The 23,512-nt window shown below is 41.2% G+C and overlaps 1 protein-coding gene across 4 annotated transcripts in view; it reads right to left on the reverse strand.

Moving 5' to 3' along the window:
* Positions 1-3,550: 3,550 nt before the first annotated feature.
* The window catches only part of LOC145355074 (acyl-coenzyme A synthetase ACSM3, mitochondrial-like), a 51,566-nt gene continuing 31,604 nt past the window's right edge, over positions 3,551-23,512 (reverse strand). For all 4 annotated transcript variants that reach the window (XM_080206907.1, XM_080206908.1, XM_080206905.1 and 1 more), the window contains 6 exons: positions 18,962-19,042; positions 16,113-16,214; positions 11,088-11,215; positions 8,410-8,509; positions 7,274-7,393; positions 3,551-3,940 (listed from right to left, as the gene is read on the reverse strand). In XM_080206907.1, the coding sequence (XP_080063033.1) occupies positions 3,851-3,940; positions 7,274-7,393; positions 8,410-8,509; positions 11,088-11,215; positions 16,113-16,214; positions 18,962-19,042 (621 nt within the window). In that variant the 3' untranslated portion in view covers positions 3,551-3,850. The remainder of the gene's footprint in view (positions 3,941-7,273; positions 7,394-8,409; positions 8,510-11,087; positions 11,216-16,112; positions 16,215-18,961; positions 19,043-23,512) is intronic.

Raw genomic sequence — 23,512 nt, forward strand, 5'->3', positions numbered from 1 at the left:
TAAGGAAATTTGGTATGTCAACTACAACTCTCACCAATTTTTATAGATGTACAAAAGGAAGCATTCTTTTTAGTTGTATCACAGCTTGGTATGGCTCCTGCTCTGCCCAAGACTGCAAGAAATTACAAAAGGTCCTGAATGTAGCTCAATCCACCATGCAAACCAACCTCCCATCCATTGATTCTGTCTACACTTCCCGATTCCTGAACTAATTTGTGTGCTGTCTTTGGAATCCTGTTCAATGGGAGACAAATTTCTTCCATATTTGTAAGTCATAGTCAGTGGTTTGATTATCAGTTACTGACCATCTGAGTTCAAGCCTTTGAAAGGGGAGCTCAAATCTAAGTTTTAAAAACCATTGCAACCAAATTTTGCAAATATTTTTATCTTGTACCAGGAATATGTCTAAAGAACATATTCAAAGAAAAAGATACAATGGTGCATTTTATAGTTTAAAGTTTATTTATCAGTATCATACATAGGCTCACATTAACACTGCAATGCAGTTATTGTGAAAATACCCAAGTTGCCACGCTCCGGCACCTGTTCGGATATGCTGAGGGAGAATTCAGCACGGCCAATACACCTAATCAGTGACTTTTGGACTGTGGGAGGAAACTGGAGAACTTGGGGGAAACCCACACAGACATGAACAGAATGTGCAAGCTCTGGACATTCTCCCTTCCATCTTCTTCCTTCGAGAAAAAGATACAAAAGTCCGAAGTCACATACCAACCGACTCAAGAACGGCTTCTTCCCTGCTGCTGTCAGGCTTTTGAATGGATTTACCTTGCATTAAGTTGATCTTTCTCTACACCCTAGCTGTGACTGTAACACTACATTCCATACTCTCTCGTTTCCCTCTCTACAAATGGTATGTTTTGTCTGTAAGCGCGCAAGAAACAATACTTCTCACTGTATGTTAATACATGTGACAATAATAAATCAAATCAAACCCATTATTGTAAAGGAATTAGATGGAAATGCAAATAAGTCATACCACAATTATACAGAATTTTGATGAGACCACACCTTCAGTACCTAATGAAAGATATTCCTGTCTTAGAAGGAGTACAACAAACATTCATTATACTGATTTATGAGATGAAGGACTTAAAATGATGCAGAGATTCAGTAATCGAGACCGATATTGTAGTATCTTCAGAAGGATTGGAGATGATCTAATTGCAATAATTACAGTTCTTAAGGTGCCTGATCGAGTGAATTCTGGGAGGATTTTTCCATTGGCTGGAGAGACTGGAAATAGGGATCACAGTTTCAAAATAAGTGGTGAGCCATTTTGGACTAAGATGAGGAGAAATGTCCTCACCCTAAAGAGTTGCAAATATGTGGAATTCTCAGTCCCAGAGGTCCCAGAATGCTCAGCTGTTGGATACATACAAAAGTAGTGATTGGGGTTATTAAATGTTAATGGAATCAAAGAATATAGGGATAGTGAGGGAACATGGAGCTCAAGTAGATGTTAAATGGTCTTATTGAATGGTGGACATGTTTGAGTGGCCTATTCCTGACCCTACTTCTTATATTCTAACAGGCTGGATTTCATGGGGCCCTATATGCCTTGTCTCTGACTAAAAGGGTGGTTAAAAAGCTATCTACTCTGCCACCATTTTATGGTGCAGGCAGTGTTAATTGTCTCAGTGAGAGACTTCCACCTCCATCTGTGGAGTAAATCCCACCTTAGTGAGGTGCTGGCTAATTGATTACCTGGAAGCTCTATGGCTCCCAGTAGTGCCAGGTCTGAGTGGTGGTCACTGCTGGAACAGGCAGTCCCTGAACAAGAAGTAACGGAGGCAAGTTTCAAGGTACGTCTGGGGTAACATGGGTTCTGGATGGCAGATCCCAGTGAAGGGCGGGAGGGGTTGGGGGTGGCTGCTGGTTGAAGAGGCCGGGGGGCGGGGGGGAAAGTAAAGGGAGGGATGCATCTGATGGGCAGAGGGAATATCCTAAGAAGGCCCATTCTTGCCTGTTACAGCCTATGCATAACGCTAGGCTACTCAACTGATGTAGGCCTCCCCATGCCTCGTGGGTATAGTGGAGGTGGATGAAGCATTGATATGGCCATTGACTGACCACATTTCTAACTTTAATGTTCAGAAATCTTGGAGACTGAGTAGGTTTTCAATTAGCTATCTCCTCCAGATAGATGCTTCATTTATTGCCAGATTCATAGAATCCCTACAGTACTGTTCAGCCCATCGAGTCTGCATTGACCATAATCCCACATATTTACCCTGCTAATCCCCCTGACACTAGGGTCAATTTAGCATGGCTCAATCAACCTAACCTGCACATCTTTGGACTGTGGGAGGAAACTAGAGGAAACCCACACAGAAATGAGAAGAATGTGCAAAATCCACACAGATAGTGACCCAAAGCCAGAATTGAACCAGGGTCCTGGCACTGTGAGGCAGCAGTGCTAACCACTATGCCACCAAGCCATCCCAAAATTAGATGTTTCATCTAATTTTTTTTGCACTATGTTACTAAACAATTCAGGCCTCGGTCACTGTCTCTGCAGAGTCTGCACGTTCTCCCCGTGTCTGCCTGGGTTTCCTCCGCATGCTCCGGTTTCCTCCCACAGTCCAAAGATGTGCAGTTTAGGTTGATTGGGCTATGCTAAATTGACCCTAATGTCAAGGGGATTAACAGGGTAACTGTTACAGGAATAGGGCCTGGGTGGGATTGTGGTTGGTACAGACTTGATGGGTTCCCTCCCACAGTCTGAAAGATGTGCTGGTTAGGTGTATTGACCATGCTAAATTCTCCTCAGTGTACTTGGACAGGCACCGAAGTGTGGCAACTTGGGGATTTTCACAGTAACTGCATTGCAGTGTTAACATGAGCCTGCATATGACGTTGATAAATAAACTTTAAACTATAAAATGCACCATTGTATCTTTTCTTTGAATATGTTGTTTTGACATATACCCTGGTACAAGCTAAAAAGTTGCAACAGTTTTTAAAACTTAGATTTAAGCTCTCCTTTCAAAGGCTTGAAATCATGTGATCAGTAACTGACATTCAAACCACTGACTATGACTTATAAATATGGAAGGAATTTGTCTCCCATTGAATAGGATTCCAAAGACAGCACACAAGTTAATTCAGAAATCAATATCAGATTAGATTTCAATCCAAAAATAAACTTCAATGTGGTTATATTTTGGCTTTATATTAAAATAAAGATGTGGCTATGTTTTGGCCTAATATTAAAATTAAATAGTAATAATGGCTGGAATTTTACCAGCCCATGTGCCACGGGAATCGGAGTGGGCGAAGGACGGAGCATGGGAAGGTCCATTTCAGGATGAGCCAGGCTGTAAAATCCCACCCAATATACATTTTTTCCCTGTAAATGCTGAGCACTTTCACATTGCGAACTAGAAATTTGGTTATTCTTCCATGAATGAAATCTCTTAAATTGTAGCAATAACTGTATAACATCATTTTGGAACTAAAATGGCACTCTTCAACCTGATTGCTTTCCATTAATAAATAGTGGGTAAAAGAGCACTGTGCAACTTCATAATGAAAGCATCCTTTATTACCTTCAACAAAACCCATATCCTATTATGTCTTATAACAAATCAATCAATTAAGATATAGAGCAGGATTCTCCGATCTCGTTCCCTGCTGCCAGTGAGAATGGAGAATTTGGCGCTCAGCCAAAACTCCATTCACTGCAGTGACACTGGAGAATCCCAGCCACAGATGGAGTCAGAGGTTTCCAGTGATAATTTATATTGTCATCCAATTGTTAATTGAACTGGAATTATTGCTTAATATTAATGATTCCTTCTTATGATGTACAAGAATGATTTAGCTCTCAGTTTTTTTCCCCCCATTCGTTCTTTCGCAATATACTTCTTTTTATTTTCCCACTAATGGTCTTGGGCAGTTCCTTCACAAATTCAATCTGTGGGGAAACAGAAAGGCAGTCCATGATTAATGTGCATTCAGAAAGGCCAAATCTTTTTAACCAAGAACTTAGTAGATTATAGGGACATGCTAAAGGCAGAAGGCAAGAAGGACCTGTTAAGCAGATTGGATACAGTTGGTATATCAACCAGCTAACGTTTAATAAACATGAGCAGCCAATACTTAAAGAAATGATTTTCACTAAGGAGAAAAATCCAACCTCATTACCTGGTGAAAAGATCAACTTTACTCAACCTGTCATTTCAAATGCAAATGCTCAAGTATGATACAATCCAAGTAAGAAGTGCCATCTATTAACTTAGAGCTAAATATCTTAACTAGAATATTGTTGAGCTTCAGACTGTTAAAATAAATAGTATGCATAGAACACCATCCCTATAATATAGCTCAGAAGTTCATTTAAAATGAACCTCTCTGCTGTACTAAAATAAAACAGGGCAGATTTTGTTTAAAATTTCCAACAGTATCCAAGGGCCAAATTGAATGAGAGCTGTGGGAGTGGGGAAGGGTGGGGGCTTAAGGATGTGTTATAAAGGTGTTCCAATTAGTGAAGAAAAATGGTACCATGCACATTATGTCGAGAGTCACATAATAGTAGATTGTGCGTAGATAGTCTAGCTCATAGGAAGAAAATCTATCCACTCTATAAATGAACAGAGCAAATATTCCCTCCAACCAGCATCCAAAGCTGTAAGAAAGTTGTTCTATCCCTTGGATTTAATATTGACATGACCCAGTCGCAGGAACAGGATGGTTTTTCCCCTTCCACCATAGAGATACCATTAAAAACTTAATTCTACTCAAAGTTAACACATGCATAAATAAAGTATCTGTCTGAAATGAAGGAACTGGCCCACAAACTACTTACCCAACCCTAACACCAATGGAACTATACCTGTGGATATGCTGCATCAGGTGGCTGTTTCACCAGAGAAGTAAGTAACTAATAGCCACTTAAGGATCTCATTGTGCTGCAACTAGGATTCAATTGCTGTTTGGCTGGCAGCTCTCTGAGGCAGAACTTTCTGATCCAATTACCTTGTTAGCAAGGGTTGGGATGCAGGATTTCAGCATGGGTTGGGCATGAGAATCCTGTAAAAATCAGCTCATGAAGTAACACTTCAGTCTGATAGCTAGGGGATAGTGATGGAATATGCAGTTGGTGTGGGGGGTTCTTGCAAACCTTGTCATTTTTGAGATACGCCCTTTTTGAAAAGGGTAACCAAAATGGGAAATGGAGAAAGGAATCCAATCCTCCAAATAGCTAAAAGATGAAGATTAAAACCAAGATTGGAAACCAAGAAATCTGGGGAGACTGAAACTGGTTGAATCCATATGAAGCGTCACAGAACCATGAGTGCTCAGAATTCGGTGAGGTTCCCAGTAGTGCAGTACAGGAAGGCTGAAGAAAAGAGATGCCCGATCTAGAAGCTGGGAATAGGCAAAAATGTAGTTGCTGCAGTGGTATTTGTTACTTGAAAATAACATTTGTTGATTTGCAAAATCCAGAACATCATAAGCAGAGTTCAGGAGCTTTGGTGAAATACCTTACAGAACCAGCAGAACTCCCCTGCCCTGTAGCCTCCCCGCCCCACCACAGACTTGGGATTTCACCCCCTCAAATCCATTGGAATCCCCCACACCAACTTCCCTAATAGAGGACTCAGGGTTAGGATGCAGTTCCAGGGACCAAAGCCAAAAATTTTGGCCCCTGGCACTGCATTCTGATCCTAGGGTAATGCCCAGGCATGACCCTCTCCTATTGGGGGCTGCACCTACCTGTGCATCCTGAGTGGGTTTTGTTTGCCAGATCCCTGTTTATTAAGACCTGTTGTAAGCTCCAACATGACATCATGCTTTATCTGAGGGGATGATACAGTGGGGAGGCCCACTGAGCAGATGCTAATGTATGCTAATTGCATTCCTGACTTTTCATCGTGGGAATCCCATTACATCATTGGCAGAGCTCAGGACAATCTCAATGGGAAATCCCATTGATGTAACAGCTGGTTTGGATCTCCTGTTGCATTCCACATCCCCTCTGGCCTTCCCACCCCAGTGCCTGTGAAAGTCAAGCTGGTTTTGTGCTGCTGTTAGCTTGGGATCAGGCTAATTCCTGAATGAAAATAAGCTGAAATTCTTCTTGAGGAAGACAGAGTTTAGAATTACTTTGTGACATGATGACATATATGTCGAGCAGATTGCCAAGTCAATTTGCATAATCTGTCTCAGTTGTATCTGCCATTTAAGATGCAATTTAATTTATAATCGACTGCAATTTGCCTGTTTATTCATATTTAACTCACATCAATTCTGGATTTTAAAGTATAGATGGTGGTATTTAATAGCCCATAACTTTCTGGTTCCCCAGCGTTGCATTAAGGGGAATTCCTCTGGGGTTTATCCAGAAAGGCTAACTTCTCCATAACAATTGTGTTGGACTGGGAACCATCCAACAGAAGCAATTTAAATTGCTAACTTTGATGGTTCTGCCAGTTTTAGTCTGATTGTAACTCTCAAGAGATTATAAGAAACCTCATTTAGGGCACCCTGCAGACACCTATGCCCCCCACAACCACACCCCCACCCCCCACCCACCCACACACCGGCTCCCCCATATAATCCCTATCTCGATCTCCCCGACCCCCATCCCTTTCCCAGTGTTCCCTCCTTCCTCCTCGTTCCCCCTCCCCTACCCTCCCTTCCGATCATGCACCCCGTGTTCGATTGTTTGAATCATTTATCTTTGAAACATCTCCGTTTAAATTGTTCCTTTAGACATCTTCTTTAAGCCAACTGGTGCTGTAAAGAGGGCACATTCCTTTCTGTCCTTTGCCCAGTTACTTCTCATCAGTGCAGCCAAATAAGCTTAAATAAGCAGCTTCGCGGCTCCTGTCTCAAACAGCCTGAATGAAAAAGGTTGGGTGAGACAAGGGTTTTAGAATTCCAGCAACGGTAAGGACAAGTCCATTCAGAGTGGCAATCTGCTGGAGATTGTCACTCTGAGGAAATGGATGGGCCAATAATGTTTGTCTTGTTTTGATGTTTGAGCAGCAAAAATTCTTTTGTTTTAAACCACACAGCATTGTGACTTTTTTCTTCCAGTAAATAACTTAGGCATTGGCTTAAATTTCTGAGGAAGAAATCATAAGATCATAAGAGTAATGCTAAAAATCTAAAATAAAAATGCACAATGATTTGCATCATCCATATCTCTGTGTAGATAACTGATTTTTGAAAGAACTACTCAGGAGCTGATATTAGAAGCTATCATTTTAATCCAGAAAATCTAGAGAAGTAAAATACAGACCTTTCTTGGGTATTTATATGGTGCTGTGATTTTCTTAACGTGTTGTTGTAATTCTTTCACGAACTTGTCAGGATCCCTGACAGTATAACCATCACTTAGAACGACAAATGCCTTCACAACCTTAAAAGAAGAAAATGTTTTTAAATGGAGAAGTTTGGAGTATTCAACGCATTTATTTATTCGTATCACAAGTAGGCTTCCATTAACATTGCAATGAAGTTACTTTGAAAATCCCCTTGTCGCCACACTTCGACAATTGTTCGGATACACTGAGGGAGAATTTGACATGGCCAATGTACCTAACCAGCATATCTTTCGGATTGTGGGAGGAAACCAGAGCACCTGGAGGAAACCCACGCAGACACGGTGAGAATGTGCAGACTCCACACAGACAGTGATACAAGCTGGGAATCGAATCCAGGTCCCTGGCACTGTGAGGCAGCAGTATTAACCATTGTGCCACTGTGTTGCCTACAAGTGTGACCATCTCACAAAGGATCATTATTGGCATTATGTTCTATGATGTGAAATTACAATGGCCAGTTCTGCCAATGATGGCTGTATTTTTAAAAATCAGATTTTAAAGGTAGTTCTATTTGTGAAAGGTAACAAGGCTATGCTCTTGAAGTTATACAGCTTAATCATGTAATTAAAATAAAACAAAGAATTCAGTCACCTGCCTAAAAGCCATTCCTAGTCGTTAGCACTGCTGCCTCACAGCGCCAAGGACTTGGGTTCAATTCTAGCATCGGGTCACTGTCTGTGTGGAGTTTGCATGTTCTTCCCATGGCAGCGTGGGTTTCCTCCGGGTGCTCCAGTTTCCTCTCTCAGGCCAAAGATGTGCAGGTTAAATTGATTGGCCATGCTAAATTGACCCTCGTCAGAAGGATTAGCAGGGCAAATATGTGGGGTTACAGAAGTAGGTGGGATTATGGTCAGTGTAGATTCATTGGGCCGAATGGCCTCCTTCTGCACTGTAGGCATTCAATGATTCTAGTTAAAATTTCCCTTAAATTTCCATGTGATTGTGTTACAAGGCAAATCCTGCTAAAAATGTCCACAGCCTAGTCTTAATTTTAATTATCTGCTAACAACTGCAATTGCTTGATTAAATCTGTGTTGGTTTCTAAGCATACCTCTCCTCTGGTTGGATCAGGACTGCTAACCACAGCTGATTCTATCACAGCTGGATGCTCTATCAATGCATTTTCTACTTCAAATGGTCCAACACGGTACCTGTGACATTTTTAGTATAAAGGAGTCACATTACTTGGAGCATTGGCTTACATTAAATCATCTTTAATGCATGATATTTGTTCATACTTTATCACAACCATTTAGTTTTCTTTTTAAAATTTTAACTGGGTATGACATTTTTCCCCGATTGTAAGGGTAGATACTTGACCTATTCCCAGTTCTTTACAACTGCCAGTCTTGAATTTGTTGCCGGTTGGTGTTCAGGAGAGGACTGAGTGGATAAGCTCCTGAAACATCATTGCAAATTAGTTGTCCCCTCTGGTTCATCATATTGACCTTGGTATTGTGGTCCCAATAGCTGGAGATTTTCACTGCAATTCAGAGCTGCAAAGACTCTATATCTTCTTGGGAGCTCTCTTATGTTCAATTAAACCTGCACTTAGCAAGTGCAGAGACTGCTCAGGAGCACACCTCTTTAAATAAACCAGAATAATACAACTCTTCCCCTTCTCTGGTTCCTCTCTGCTCACATCCTCACTTTCCTTCAGTCAACCCTGCTCCTCATCCAGATATGGGGCTCACCCGTCCATATTTTTGGCACCATCTGCCTATGGCACCCTGGTTCCGCTGACCCTGAGCACCTGGCTCCTCAGTTCCACATGAATACAGGCTGCAGGGGGTGTAGAGAGATCAGGGATCTGTCATCAAATCCTTGAGATATATGCAGGAGACTGTGGTCCTGCCCATTGACTGGAGAGCTTGCTTGATCCTTATATTACTTCCTTTGAGGAAGGCATGCTGTTATTAAGTGCCTGTCAGCATTTAAGTGGCAGGTGAGAAGTGTCTTCTCTGAGATCAAGAACTCCAGGAGTGGAATTTCTGCTACCCAAAGCTGTAAATTGCTGGTATCAGCTGGAGCAGGGGTAGCTGCCAGCAATGTGTTAGGGAAAGGCTTAAGTTTGCCAACGGTCCAAGGCCACAGGTGAGTTGGGCAGCAATGGAGAAGAACCATAGAAAATTACAGCTCAGAAACAGGCCTTTTGGCCCTTGTCTGTGCCGAACCATTTTTTGCCTAGTCCCACTGACCTGCACTTGGACCATATCCCTCCACACATCTCTCATCCGTGAACCCGTCCAAGTTTTTCTTAAATGTTAAAAGTGATCCTGCATTTACCACTTTATCTGGCAGTTCATTCCACACTCCCACCACTCTCTGCGTGAAGAAGCCCCCCCTAATATTCCCTTTAAACTTTTCTTTCACCCTTAACCCTTGCCCTCTGGTTTTTTTCTCCCCTAGCCTTAGTGGAAAAAGCCTGCTTGCATTCACTCTATCTATACCCATCAAAATTTTATACACCTCTATCACATCTTTCCTCATTCTTCTACGCTCCAAGGAATAAAGTCCTAACCTATTCAATCTCTCTCTGTAACTCAGCTTCTCAAATCCCGGCAACATCCTTGTGAACCTTCTCTGCACTCTTTCAACCTTATTTACATCCTTCCTGTAACTAGGGAACCAAAACTGTACATAGGGGTGGGAACGGCTCTCAGCAGGCCACTCACCTCTTGGCGCCAGGTGCCTCAAGCTGGCACTGAATGCCAACTTGAGGCAAATATAAAAAATAGAAGGAAAGAATCAAGAAATATTTGCTTGTCATTGAGTTGAACATTGACCTCTTGGAGCCTGTCTTCAGCCAGTGATGTCAAATTGGGAGTGATTTTGTTGGCGATGTGTTTCACTGCTTGGCCTCTCCTCTGGGAAAGAAAATTCTTGTTGCAACCCATTACCAAAGTAGAATGGGTGGTAGTTCTTCATGCAGTCAGCACCATTACCACAATTAATAAACTATTTGCAACTTAAGTTGTACCCCCAAGCTAAATGTGATTTGCTGACTATAAGATTGATCTAACATAATCATTAGATGATCATTTCACACACTTTGCTATTTTACAGTCCTAAATGGCATATTTCACTTGCCTTATTATGAAGCAAAATGGCCTTTTCTCTTCCAATGACAGAATCACATCCAATTCTCAATTGAAAACAGCTCCACCACTGGTTAATCCACAGCATTCCACATTTACCTATTGTCATTCCACACCTACCTATTGAGTTCTTGAAATATTCAACCTATTCTTGGACAGGTGTTATTCTCTCTCCCTTTTCACAGGTACAAATTATTTTATTGGTTGTTGAAGCTGAAGTCCTTATATTGTCTTTTTCTCATTTGACGGGTTGTCTCGTCTTGTTAGCTAATCACCTCAAATATATAGAAACTAATTTTTTAAATTCATGTTATGGAACTTGGAATGTCAGCTCTTTTCTCTCCTTACAGATGCTGCCAGACCTGCTGAGATTTTCCAGCATTTTCTCTTTTGGACAATGATTCCATGGTCATCATTATAATTCCAGATTTCTTTTTACTGAATTCAAAATTCACCATCTGCCGTGGAGCCATTCAAAACTGGGTCTGTAGAGCACTGCTCTGGGTCTCTGAATTACTAGTCCAATGACAATACCACTGCGCCACAGCTTCCCTATAATTTGCATTGTAAAATATGTATCTCCTGTGTGAATCATTAAGTAAACAAAATGGGGATAACTGGAACACTATACCCAGCTGATAAAATTATATCATCTGATCTTCCAAGGAACCAGATGTATCCATCCTCATCCATCAAGCCACGGTCTCCAGTCATAAAATATTCTTCTTGTAGGACTTCGGCAGTTCGTTTTGGATCATCCTGGCAACAACAAATAAAGCAGCTCAAAGTTCAAAAGTAAGATCTTTTTAAAATAGCATTTGCTCTGTGGTTAAAAATTAATTCCCCTTAATCCTTCCCCCCACCTCCCCCACCCTCACAAAATAGTTAAAACTTCATTAGGTTTGTTCTGGTGACCACATGGGCTGGAATAAAATCTTTAAATGTTTTACTTCATTAAATCAAAAAATCCTCCATTTAATTTTAACTTGCAACACAACCTCAACCTGTTATTGATCTTTTTCATAGAATCTCTACAGTGAAGGAGGCCATTTGACCCATTGAGCCTGCACCAACAACAATCCCACTCAGGCCCTAACTTGTAACCACACATATTTACTCTGCTAATTCCCCTGAAATTAAAGGACAAATTAGCACAGCCAGCCAACCTAACCTTCACGTCTTGGGACTATGGGAGGAAACCCATGCAGACATGGGAAGAACATGCAAACTCTACACAGACAGTGACCCGAGGGTGAAATTGGACCTGGGTCCCTGGTTCTGTGAGACAGCAGTTTAATGAGTATTGATATAAATTTTATTCTATCCAGTCCAGGGTTCATTTAATTTAAATTATGGATGTACTTGTATTGGAAGCAGTTCTAGGTTGATTCTCAGATTGAAGGGCTTGTTTTTTTGAGGAAAGATTGAATAAGTTGGACATATACTCATTGGAATTTAGAAGAATGAGAAGTGATCTTATTGATACATTGAAAATTCTGACAGACCGTGACAGCGTATGTGGTGAGAAGATGTTTCCCTTGGTAGAGAATCCAGAACTTTAGGGCACAGTTTAAAAACAAACATACAAGAACAGAAGAAAAAGGAGCAGGAGGAGATTACATCGCCCATCAAACTTGCTCAGCCATTCAATTGTGATTGTGGATGATCTGGATTCAACTCCATTTTTTTCATGTGTTCCCCATAGGGCTTCCCATTTAATATTGAGCTGATGAGATTTTGTTACTTTGGAATTCTCTTCAACAAAGTGCTTTGAAGACTGTGCCATTCAATATACTCAAGGCTGACTTACAGAATTTTTTTCTTTGGAAGGGAGCCAAGGGTTATGCGCATAGGCAGAAAGTGAAGTTAAGGCCACAAGCAGATAAGCCATGATCTTACTGAATAATGCAGCAGGCTCAAAAGGCTGAATGGCCTATTCCTGCTCTTAATCTTTTGTTTAGGGTTTAAATAATAACTGGGCTGATCCTCCTCTCGTGATACTGTGCAGTACTTGATACTGGAACATACTCTTGGGCTTCATTTAAATCATGGAGACTGATAGAAATTCATTTTCTGTGGCAGGTAAAAGAGCAAAAACAGATAGGGAACATCCATGGCCTTAAAGACACCAATACCATTCTAGTTTGAGGCATTATTCAAATCCGGTGGGAGAGACAGAAAAATTTATTTGATGCTGCAGGTGATGGGGTAAGATTATTGCTTGTACATTGAATGAAGTAGGGCCAGAGGAAATGAATGCATGTGTACCAGTAGCTGTGACTTGCATTCCAGCAGCTTTCAAAACTGTGAATGAATACATGCTTGCATGCTGTCATGAATGGCACCAACCAAGCAGCAATCTAGATGTTTCTGCAGAATGCCTTGAAGGGAGCTAGAAAGAAGCAATTAGCGTTGTGCCAGGCGTAGATGTGGAACATCAAAAATGTGTCTTGGTATTGGAACTGAGGCTACTGAAATGAAGGAGGGTGTTTGATTGAATGTGGATTTGTTCTAAGTGATTTGGAGTTATTGTCTGGTCGAGAATTCCTAAACTGTGGTAGGGTAACAGATACTTATGGCTGAGTGGATGAGCTCAGCAGATACCAAGAATCTCAGGGTATTTCCCTGCTGAATAAACTGTATCTGAAAGGAGTGCACTTTGAGTGTGTAAATGATAAACTGCTTCCGTAACTACTAAAAAGTTAAAAATAGAAATCTTCTCAGACAATTTTGTTGCTTAAACGGATAGCGCTTAAGCACTAACTCAGCAATGTTTTCTAAGAGCGTTCTATCTCTGAATTGTATTGGCTTTAATTTTTATCATGATCAGCTATGAATACATAATGGCACAGCCAAAGCAGTTCATTGTTGGAGTTTTCTTTGGTATCACATGACTGGCTGCAGCAAATATTCAACAACAACTCATATTTATGTACAATTTTAGTGCAGTAAAAGACAACTAACTACAGGAGCAATACGAAACAAAATTTGACACTGAATTGCAAAAGAGGACAGATGGAAAAGACAGGGAATAAGGAATGACTTGAAGGAAAGGAGAGAAAGTGAGGCCTTAGAGCCTTGGCAGCTGGAAGCTTATCTGCCAGAGTGGAGTAAAAAAAATTGGGAATGTTAACATGTGTTGTGGGAAGGTGTTAGAATCAATTATCAAAGAAGAAATAACAAGACATTTGGAAAGTAAAAATGCTATCCATCAGAGTCAGCATGGTTTTATGAAAGACAAATGATGTCTGACTAATTTACTAGAGTTCTTCAAAGACATAACAAGCAAAGTGAATACTGTAGATGTAGTATATTTGGACTTCAGGAAGTCGTTTGATGTTGAGTCATTGGGCGGCACGGTAGCACAGTGACTAGCACTGCTGCTTCATAACTCCAGGGACCTGAGTTCGATTCCCAGCTTGGGTCATTGTCTGTGTGGAGTTTGCACATTCTCCTCGTGTCTGCCTGGGTTTCCTCTGGGTGCTCTGATTTCCTTCCACAGTCCAAAGATGTGCAGGTTAGGTTGATTGGCCATGATAAAAATTGCCCCTTAGAGTCCTGAGATGCGTAGGTTAGAGGGATTAGTGGATAAATATGTAGGGATATGGGGGTAGGGCCTGGGTGGGATTGTGATTGGTGCTGATTTGATGGGCCAAATGGCCTCCTTCTGCACACGGTTTCTATGATTTTATGAGGTGCTACACAGAAAGTTAATTCACAAGGTTAGATCACATGGGATTGGGGTAATTTATTAACCTGGATTGGTGACTGGCTGATGGACAGAAGACAGAGAGTCGGGATAAATGTTTTTTTTTCTGGACGGCAAAAAGTAACGGTCCTACTTACAATCTATATTAATGGCTTGGACACAAGGATAGAAGGCTCCATAGAAAAATTTGCAGATGACACAAAACTATGCAGGACAGTAAGTTGGAATGAGGAGATAAGAGTCTTACAAATGGGTATGAATAGGGTAGGAGAGCGGACCATAGTGTGGCAAATAGAGTTTAACATGGATGAGTGTGAGGTCATGCATTTTGGTTGAAGGCAACTTATTATCTAAGTGAGGAGAGACTTCAGAATACTCTGGTGCAGAGGGATCTGGGGGTCCTCGTTCATGAGTCACAGAAAACTAGCATGCAGATACAGAAGATAATAAAGAAAGCGAATGGAATGTTGGCATTTAAAGCTAAAGGAATAGAATATAAAGGAAAGGAAGTATTGTTTGCAACTATACAAGGCATTGGTGAGACAGTTTTGGGCCCCTTATTTGAGGAAAGGTGTAGTGGCATTGGAGGCAGTTCAGAGGAGGTTCACTTGATGAGGGGTTTGTCTTATGAAGAAAGATTGCACTATTTAGGCCTATACTGTCTGGAATTTAGAAGAATGAGGAGAGATCAAATTGAGGTATATAAGATGATAAAAGGTATGGATAAAGTAGACGTGGAATGGATACTTCCTTCTTTGGGGCATTCTGGGACAAGATCTCTTAGGATAAGGGGTAGCAAATTTAAAACAGAGTTCAGAAGAAACTGCTTCTCCCAAAGGATTGTGAATCTGTGGATTTCGCTACCCCAAAGTGTGGTGGTTGCTGGGACAGTGAGTAAATTTGAGGAGTCAGACAGGTTTTTAATTGGTAGTGGGCTGAAGGGTTATGGGGAGAAGGCAGGAAAATTAGGATGAGGTACATATCAGCCATGATCAAATGGCGGAGCAGACTCGATGGGCCGAATTCTGTTCCTATACCTTATGAGCTACAGGTGGAAGGGGGTGGTATCTACTGGGAGGGAACTAACTGCAATGTTAACTATCATGGTCTCAAGGAAGGACATTTGTGCTCTTTAATGGAATGGGGTCAGGACAACAGGTAGGAGAATGGGGAATGGATGAGTTGGAGAGGACATTGGGAGATTGGAGGTAAATTTAGAAAATTATGCAGGTCCAGTTTAATTGTAAGGAGAAATCTTCAGAGAGGATTGGCTGGGTAAGCACAGGAAAACAATGCAACAGAGGCAGCTGAATGATCGGGGAAGTAATTTAATTTACCAAACATGTTCTCCTTTGACGTATGGAGATAACAGGTTATCCTACATTGCCTGACCTGGTGAGGTCACTACATTTTTTTTGGATCTACTGAATAAAGTGTATTTATATTCATGGTCATTGTCCATGAATCCTGAACGGCTCAGCTGGTTATTTAGTGATGGTCAAGTGATGGAACATTTGCTCTAGATGAAAGACGAATGTTCTGCAGCACATCATATTTCTTACAGGAATTTGGTAAGTATTTTTCAGTTCCCTGCTTCTAAATTACCATGAGACTGCAAATTTGTCCACATTTTTAAGGTCATTACATGGTCAGGCATGTGCTAAATATACAACACCTAACACCTACCTGGTCAGTAACCCATATTTACTTCCATGTCAGATAAATTAGGTTAAGCAGTTTGAGATCTGCTGAAGATAGGAAGAAAGCTCCAATGTCTTGGTTTTAAGGGTCCAAGTTAAATTATCTTAGTAAATATCACTATCTCACTAAGCAGAATCACTAAATCAAAAAATAATTTCATTCATCTATTAACACAATTAACATCATTACACATTGTGATAATTTTTAAAATTTTTCTGTGAAGTACTTGAAATAGAGTTACAGTACAATGTATCCAGAAAAGAGGCCGCACGGTCTAACAGGCTTCAGTTTAATGGCAATTTCACCTTCTGTTCCAGGAGGAACCACATTGCATTTCTCATCAACAATCTGAAACAAGAACAACATGAATTCTAAAAATGTGCAAATGGTTGCAGAAACAATCATTTCTAGGGTTTTCAATAAATTACTTTTAGGTTGACCCTCAGTAGGCCTACTTATTTTAGATCAGATTTGCTGTAAAATGTACTCACCTAATGGTGTTCCAGTTTTCTGAAGGAATTCTTGCAGAAGTTTAACCTTCTGCTGACTCTATTCAGATTCTGCTGACAGGTTTAGCACCACAATGGATTGAATTTGTGTTGCTGCACCAATGACATCATTGGGCTGCAAATTTTTGATGGCTAAAATTTTACACCTTCCCTTAGCGGGTTCTGAGGTAGGGAGGGGTGAAGCATAAAATTGAATAGACAGGATTCCCTCTGGGATCCTGCCCACCCCAAGACAGACACAATTTTACTGTGAGGCAAGCAGACATTCGGATAGGAAGCCCCTATTAAGGCCCTTAAATACCCATTTAATGGCCACTTAAGGTCCTTTTCCCATCCAGTCTCAACTTTTAGGCTGGTGGGCACCAGTTTGATCTGGGTGCCAAGCAGAAAAAAATGTCCAACCTTGATCTTGGAAGGGAAGCGGTGTTGGGGGGGGGGGGGGGAGGGGGTGCAGGGTAGTAGTGGTGATGGAGACACCCCTTTAGATTTGGGTGTCCTTTCCTCAAGAACCTGAGAGCTCTGGCACTTCTTCACCTCCTCTCCCTGCACCCTGAACACAATACTGCCTCCGTTGTGACCCCCAGGGACTCCTGGGATTTACTGAAATGTAGTCAGATTTAGGTTTAGGCATAACGTTGCAGTACCTCTTCTGGCCACTGCAACCATGTGCCTAGAGAGGCTGGAGAGCTGTTGACCAATCAAATTGGTCGACAGCTCAACAAGTTGCGGACAGAAGTCCCGTCTGTTGCCAATCAATGCTGAATTGAGTGTAAAATGGCAGCATGCCCATCAAGAGTTGGCAGAGATGTATTCCCTATTGATTCTCAGGATAATGGCCAAGGAGTGTTTGTCATCTTGTAAATTCAAGCCCACATGAAATAAGCCTGCCTGATTAAGTTGAGGGACTCTCCCATGCTCAATCTGAGTTAACTTCAGGGGGAGAATGCATTCAAAACGTTGCCCACACTGGTCACCTCATCCTTATGTTTGTACCATTTCCGTCATGATGTGGATATGCTGGCGTTGGACTGGGGTAAACACAGTAAAAAGTCTGACAACACCAGGTTTCAGTCCAACCGATTTATTTGATAGTAAATTCACTAGCCAGAACTCTCCATTCACCTGACGAAGGGGCTAACCCAAAAGCTAGTGAATTTACTATCAAATAAATCGGTTGGACTGAAACCTGGTGTTGTCAGACTTTTTACTGTGTGTACCATTTCCACCAGATAGGCATTGCTAAAATAAATCCTATAAATTCTCTCACTGCATTTAACACTTTGTTTATTCTGGCAAATTTGGCACATTGGTAGTCGTCTCACTTTGAATTAGAGAGTCCCAGAATTGTTACTGAGCAAATGGAGACCATTTAGCCCATTGTGTCAGCACTAGCTCTCCAAATGTCATGACTTGGTGCCATTCCCCTGCCTTTCCCTTCTTTACGCCTGCACATGGTTTCTATTTGAGTAATAATCTAATGCACTTTCGAATGCTGTGATTGAACGTACCTCCACCACATATCCTGGTTGTGCATTCCTGACCCAAACCACTCGGTGTGTCAATTCTTTTTCTTCTCGCATCACATATATTTTTGTTTTGCAAATCACTTTAAAATCTGTGCCCTCTCATTCTTGATGTTTCTATGAACAGGAACAGCTTCCTCCTACCTCTACTGCTCAGTTCCCTCATTACTTTGACCATTTCTTAAGGCTCCTTTTAGTCTTCTCTCCAAGGAGAACAGTCTCAACCTCTCCAATCTATCTTCATTACTGACATTTTTCATCCCTGGAAACCTCTTCTGCATTCTCTTCAATGCATCCTTCCTATAGTGTGGCAGCCAGAACTGTACACAACATTTCAGCTGAGGTCTAACTAGTATCTTATGTAAGTTCAGCATAACCTCCTTGCTCCTGTATTCTATGTCCCTTTTAATAAATAAATCACTAATAATAAATAATATGCCCCGAGTTGTGTGTTTCAAAAGCCTATTCCCAAATTAAAGTACATAATCTAGGCTGGCACTTCAGCGCAGTGCTGAGGGTGTGCTGCAGTATTTGAAAAAATGCCATAAAGGTGTTGTAGTGAACACTTCTCCCTCTAACAAACATGTGAATCAGTCAGACTGTCCTTGTGTTTAAAGAATTTTATTGTGCACAATTAACTGCTGTGTCTCTTACAGAACAGAGAAGCACCAGAGTGAATTTGAAAGCAATTGTTGGTTGTGAAATGTTTTGGGATATCCCAAGGATTTTCAACACATATGCAAGCTTTATTAAAGATCGGAAGATTCAGGTCTTATAAAACTGGTGAGCTAAAACGGTCTCTGGGGCAGACAGGGTCAGTAACCAGAGAACACAGATTTAAGGTGATCAGCAAAAGAACCAGAGGTTAAATGTGAAATCACTTTTTTTGTTGTGACCTGGAATACACTGCCCAAAAGTGGCCATGTTACTTTTTGTAGTAACGCCCTGTAATTCCCATGAAATATGACAGACGTTTACACAAAGGGTACTGAAAAATAAATACTGCTGCTCAGGATATAGATTGTTAATGCAATTTTAAAGACATCAAAAAGACGGTGCTCACCTGCACATTAAATGCTGGAGAAGGCTTCCCCATTGCACCAGGTTTAATTTTCATGCCTTTGAATGTTGCACAGATCAAGGTCTAAATGATTATTATGAAAAAGACCAAAGCTAATTATAATCACAACGTTTAAGAGTCCAAAGCAAAGTATAAGCGAGTAAAATATACCCCAGGTATATTTCAGTTAACCAATGAAAAATAATGTAACTTCAGTTATCAATGGAGAACTGGTGGCCTTAGATCATGAAACTGCTCTCTTTATTGATTTTGTTTCAAGCATTGGCATGAATGTCAGCAGATCTGCAACTACACTAATCACAACTCTGGTGTGTACAATGCTCCCAGTACTCTATGGGTATGTATACACAATCTCAGAGCATAGGATTACCCATAAATTGATGCTAAATTGCCAACTCAGATACCATAAATGTGCCTATTGAAAATAAGAAAAAAATATAATTTGCTTTGTGAGCAAATGCGAATATGAAATATATAAATTTTAAAAAATATATATTATGTCTCACAGAGACACCAATTCCATTCACATAACAACTTGGGCGCTGACCTGCATTACCTTCCAGTTGGGAGCAAATTTATTTAAATTTTGAAATGTAGTGGAACATATTGTAATATGCTGTTTGATAAGATTGCAATTTGCACACATTGCTGAAAGGTTCCTATGACTAATGAATTTACTGACAACACAGGACTTTAATAATCTGGTTGCCAAATCAGTGATGGCTACAAACCACATATATCGGTAAGTAACTAACTGCATGTCACTTTGATAAACTTTGTAATCTACTGATGACATTTCTACATTTCAATGTTACTATCAATCTATCCATCAATTTAGTTGAAACAGGACAAAAATGTCAAAAATAAAGAAATTGTGGATGGCTTGAAATAAGCAATGTTAAATCTGAAGTAAGATGGTAAATGTGTTTGTGCTACTCACTCAACTTTGCAATTCCACTAAAATATCAGAAGGATATGGCTTATATCATTTAAACAACTAACATCCCATCACCTCTCGGCAATAAATTGTGCCATTAGCACATTATGTTTATATTTTCAAAAATACCTTTATCATATTAATGGCATTTTAAAACTTTTTTTACTTGCTGTCACAATAATGGAAAGTTGTGACTGAGTGTGATCTACCTATAACTTCATCAGCAAACCAAAAACATATTACTTAAAGAGGAACTATTTAAATAAAACAAGAAAAGACACTGACTAAAGATGGCTACCATCAGTCATCTGATGCTTGGTATTGTAAGTGAGGTATTGTTTCCACACAGAGGGTGTTTGGAGACTGGAACAACTTTCCTGGGAGGGTGGTGGAGGCAGCTTTGGTTCAGGCATTCAAAGGGAATTGGACTGCTATCTAAAGATGTATGGGACTATTAGAATGCTCTTTCAGGCAGTCTGTGCAGAATCGATGGCCAAATGGCTTTCCTGTGCACCGTCAAGATTCTACGATTCTGTGACCACTCATATCAGTTCCTCCTCTACAGGCCTGTCTGGGCATCATGCATAGAATTTGACACCTACAGGATGTCAAGTCCACTTCAAAACATGGCTCTTGAAAGGAAGCTGTAAAAAATGCATGTGAAATGTCTCATTACCTGTAATTCTGTCAAGATAATGGGAACTGATAACCACAGAAAGAAATCCCACAAGACCAGCTTAAAGTCCTAACAGGTTTATTTGTAGCAAAAGCCGCAAGCTTTCAGGACAGGCTGTCCCTTCGTCAAGTGGCTGGGAGTTCCTGACGAAGGGGCAGCCTGTCCCGAAAGCTTGCGGCTTTTGCACAAATAAACTTGTTTGGGCTTTACGCTGGTGTTGTGGGATTTCTTTCTGTTTTACCCCAATCCAACGCTGGCATCTCCAAATCATAACTGATAACCAGCCAGATACACTCAACAGACACTCAAAACCTCCTTTGGAGGTTGAAATAACCCCATCTCCTGTTGGTTTCTATTATCTTGAAATTGGGCAAAAAAGTCTGAGATGAAAGGTTAATAACTAATAAACATACTCTTCTTTAAATCAAGAAAAGCTGGTTTGATTGTCTCCTAATTAAAAAGTTGGGAATGGAAAAGGTATTAACAGGGAAAAGAAATAAAAGTTGTAGGGGGCTGAATAAAGAGGAGTTCATTCCTCCTTACCGAGCAATAACATTGTTATTTAGTGAAGTTTCTCTCCATAGTCTTCCATCAGGGAACTTCCATCAGGGGGTGCACCATAAGAGCATTCAAAATGGTCAACTGATTTCCCTTAAATGAATCCTTAAGAGGGTATGAAGATTAAGATTTGTGAAAGATTGTTCCAGTCCTTAATTGTTCTTGGGGGAAAAACAGAATTAGCTAAGGAAGCTAAGTAAGGGTTCTATAGATTAGACAGTAATCTGCCAAGAGCCTGATCTGGATGACATTTATGAAGAAACAAAAATTGTGGGTTTGGCATGATACCATGTGGCACGTAGCTTAATACTGGTTTCCAGTTTGAAACTTCCCCATTCACTGAGACTCTTTGTTGTTGTTTGTTTAGAAATGTTCTTATCCATTGCTTTTTATTTCCTCTGATTCCATAATGGTCTAGTTTGTCCAGTAACTTTGCACATGGTGTGGTACATAATCAAATTCATTGATAAAATCTGAAGTAGCTGAATCTGTAGACATGATTTTTAACATTACAAATCAATGTGTTTGCACTGAACTATTTGCTTAAAAGTGCAAGCTGAGCAAACCAACATTGAATCAGATCGAGGTAAGATTTGGGGCAGAATCTTAAGAGAATTTGGCAGTCTCAGTTCTGGTAAGGAAATTGGCATGCACCTTTTCAGCTCCACTGACCAGTTTTCTCTCTAGATCTTGTCACTTTAACTGCCAAAAAAAGAGTGGGCATGGTTTGCGCCATCATTCTGATGAGGCAGGGACTAATAGAGCAGGGAACTGGCTCCATTGAGATCAGGGTGCTACTTTTAAAGGGTGCCCCGATTACTGAAAAAATATTGATCCCTCTCCCCCGGGAGTTTTCTGTGATCTACCCACCATCCCCCCCAATCATTGCCGGCAACAGCCCCCTTTGCCCCACTCCCCCCACCATTGCAGACAATCTCCCCGATTGTTGTTGGCACAAGTCTGCTTCCTCCCACTCACCCTGATCATTGTCAGCATTGGTCCACGTTCCCTGATCATGCCCATCATCATCCTCTTTATCTCCTGCTGATCATCTCTGGCATCCCCATTGCTCATAGTATCCACACCCTCTACCCACTGCAAATAGATGAGTTCCCATGTGTGAGGCTCCTCGTGGGGCCTGCCCTGGGGATAATGCCAGGACATTGCCTGGCCACGTTCCTTTCCCCTGGGGTCTATAGTGACTTTGGCACTTCCAGGCGGATCCCCACGTCTGGGTGAACCTGTTGTAAAAGAGTTATGAAAATCAGAATGTGTTATTATGTTGCTGGAGATGGATCACCCTGAGTAATGTTGTCCGACTGAAGGCTACCATCTATGAGCATGCTCACAATAATAGATCAGCTCCTGCCTCATGTAGGTTGCCATTGCAACTGAGTTGCTGCCAAGATGATGGTGGCATGCTTCTTCCAGATAGAACCTCATTTCAGCAAGGATGCATGCCCCTAAGGCTTCATTAACCTTCAATGTGGAACAGCTCACTCTCATTTTGAAATGCATAGTTGAAAAGTTAGCAATAGCAAAGCTGCTGTCCATGGTAGCCTCTCATATGGGACACCTGTCCAAGATGCTCACTCCTACTGGGATCTGGAGACTACGAGGCCTTCCCATCACGCATGCCTCATCTGGCCTGCACTGTGGCCCCTTCAGCTTGGCTTCCTCAAACTTATCACTCTGATCCTCTTCAAGGACCTCCGTATTGCAGGAAATGTGTGCCTTCTCCAAGTCGGCATCTGGTAAATCCTTCCTCCTTGCAGTGCCAGGTTTTGTAGCACACAGAAAGTCACAATGATATCTGAGACTCTCTGGGGAATGTACTGGAGTGCTCCAGCAGATCTCTCCAGGCATCAGAATCTTGTCTTTCCATCCCCATGGTGTGCTGCACCAATGCTTGAGTAGTGACATGAGCCTCTTTGTAATTTCTCTCAGCAGGAGTCTAAGATTGCTGTACAGCATTATCAACTATGTTCTTTGCAGGTACCTTTTGTCCTGAAGGAGCCAGCTCTCAATTATGTGTAGTCCCTTTAAGATGTCCGGGATCTGCAATCTACTCGGGAGGGTTTAAACTAGTTTGGTAGGGAGGTGGGACCTAAAGCAGTAGGGGGCAGAAGAGAAGGTTGAGGACAGCACAAAAGTTAAAGACAGCATATTAAATAATAAAGACAGTGTCAGTAATCTTAGTTCTAGACAGGTCAAGCAAAAGCAGGGCAGAGAACAAGGGAAATCCAGATGAAACTGCGTTTATTTCAATGCAAGAGGCCTGACAGGCAAGGCAGATAAACTCAGGGCATAGATGGATACATGGGACTGGGATATTATAGCTATTACTGAAACATGGCTAAGT

This window comes from Carcharhinus amblyrhynchos, chromosome 18, assembly GCF_965287045.1.
Source record: "Carcharhinus amblyrhynchos chromosome 18, sCarAmb.v2.hapA, whole genome shotgun sequence".
NCBI classification, from domain to species: domain Eukaryota; kingdom Metazoa; phylum Chordata; class Chondrichthyes; order Carcharhiniformes; family Carcharhinidae; genus Carcharhinus; species Carcharhinus amblyrhynchos.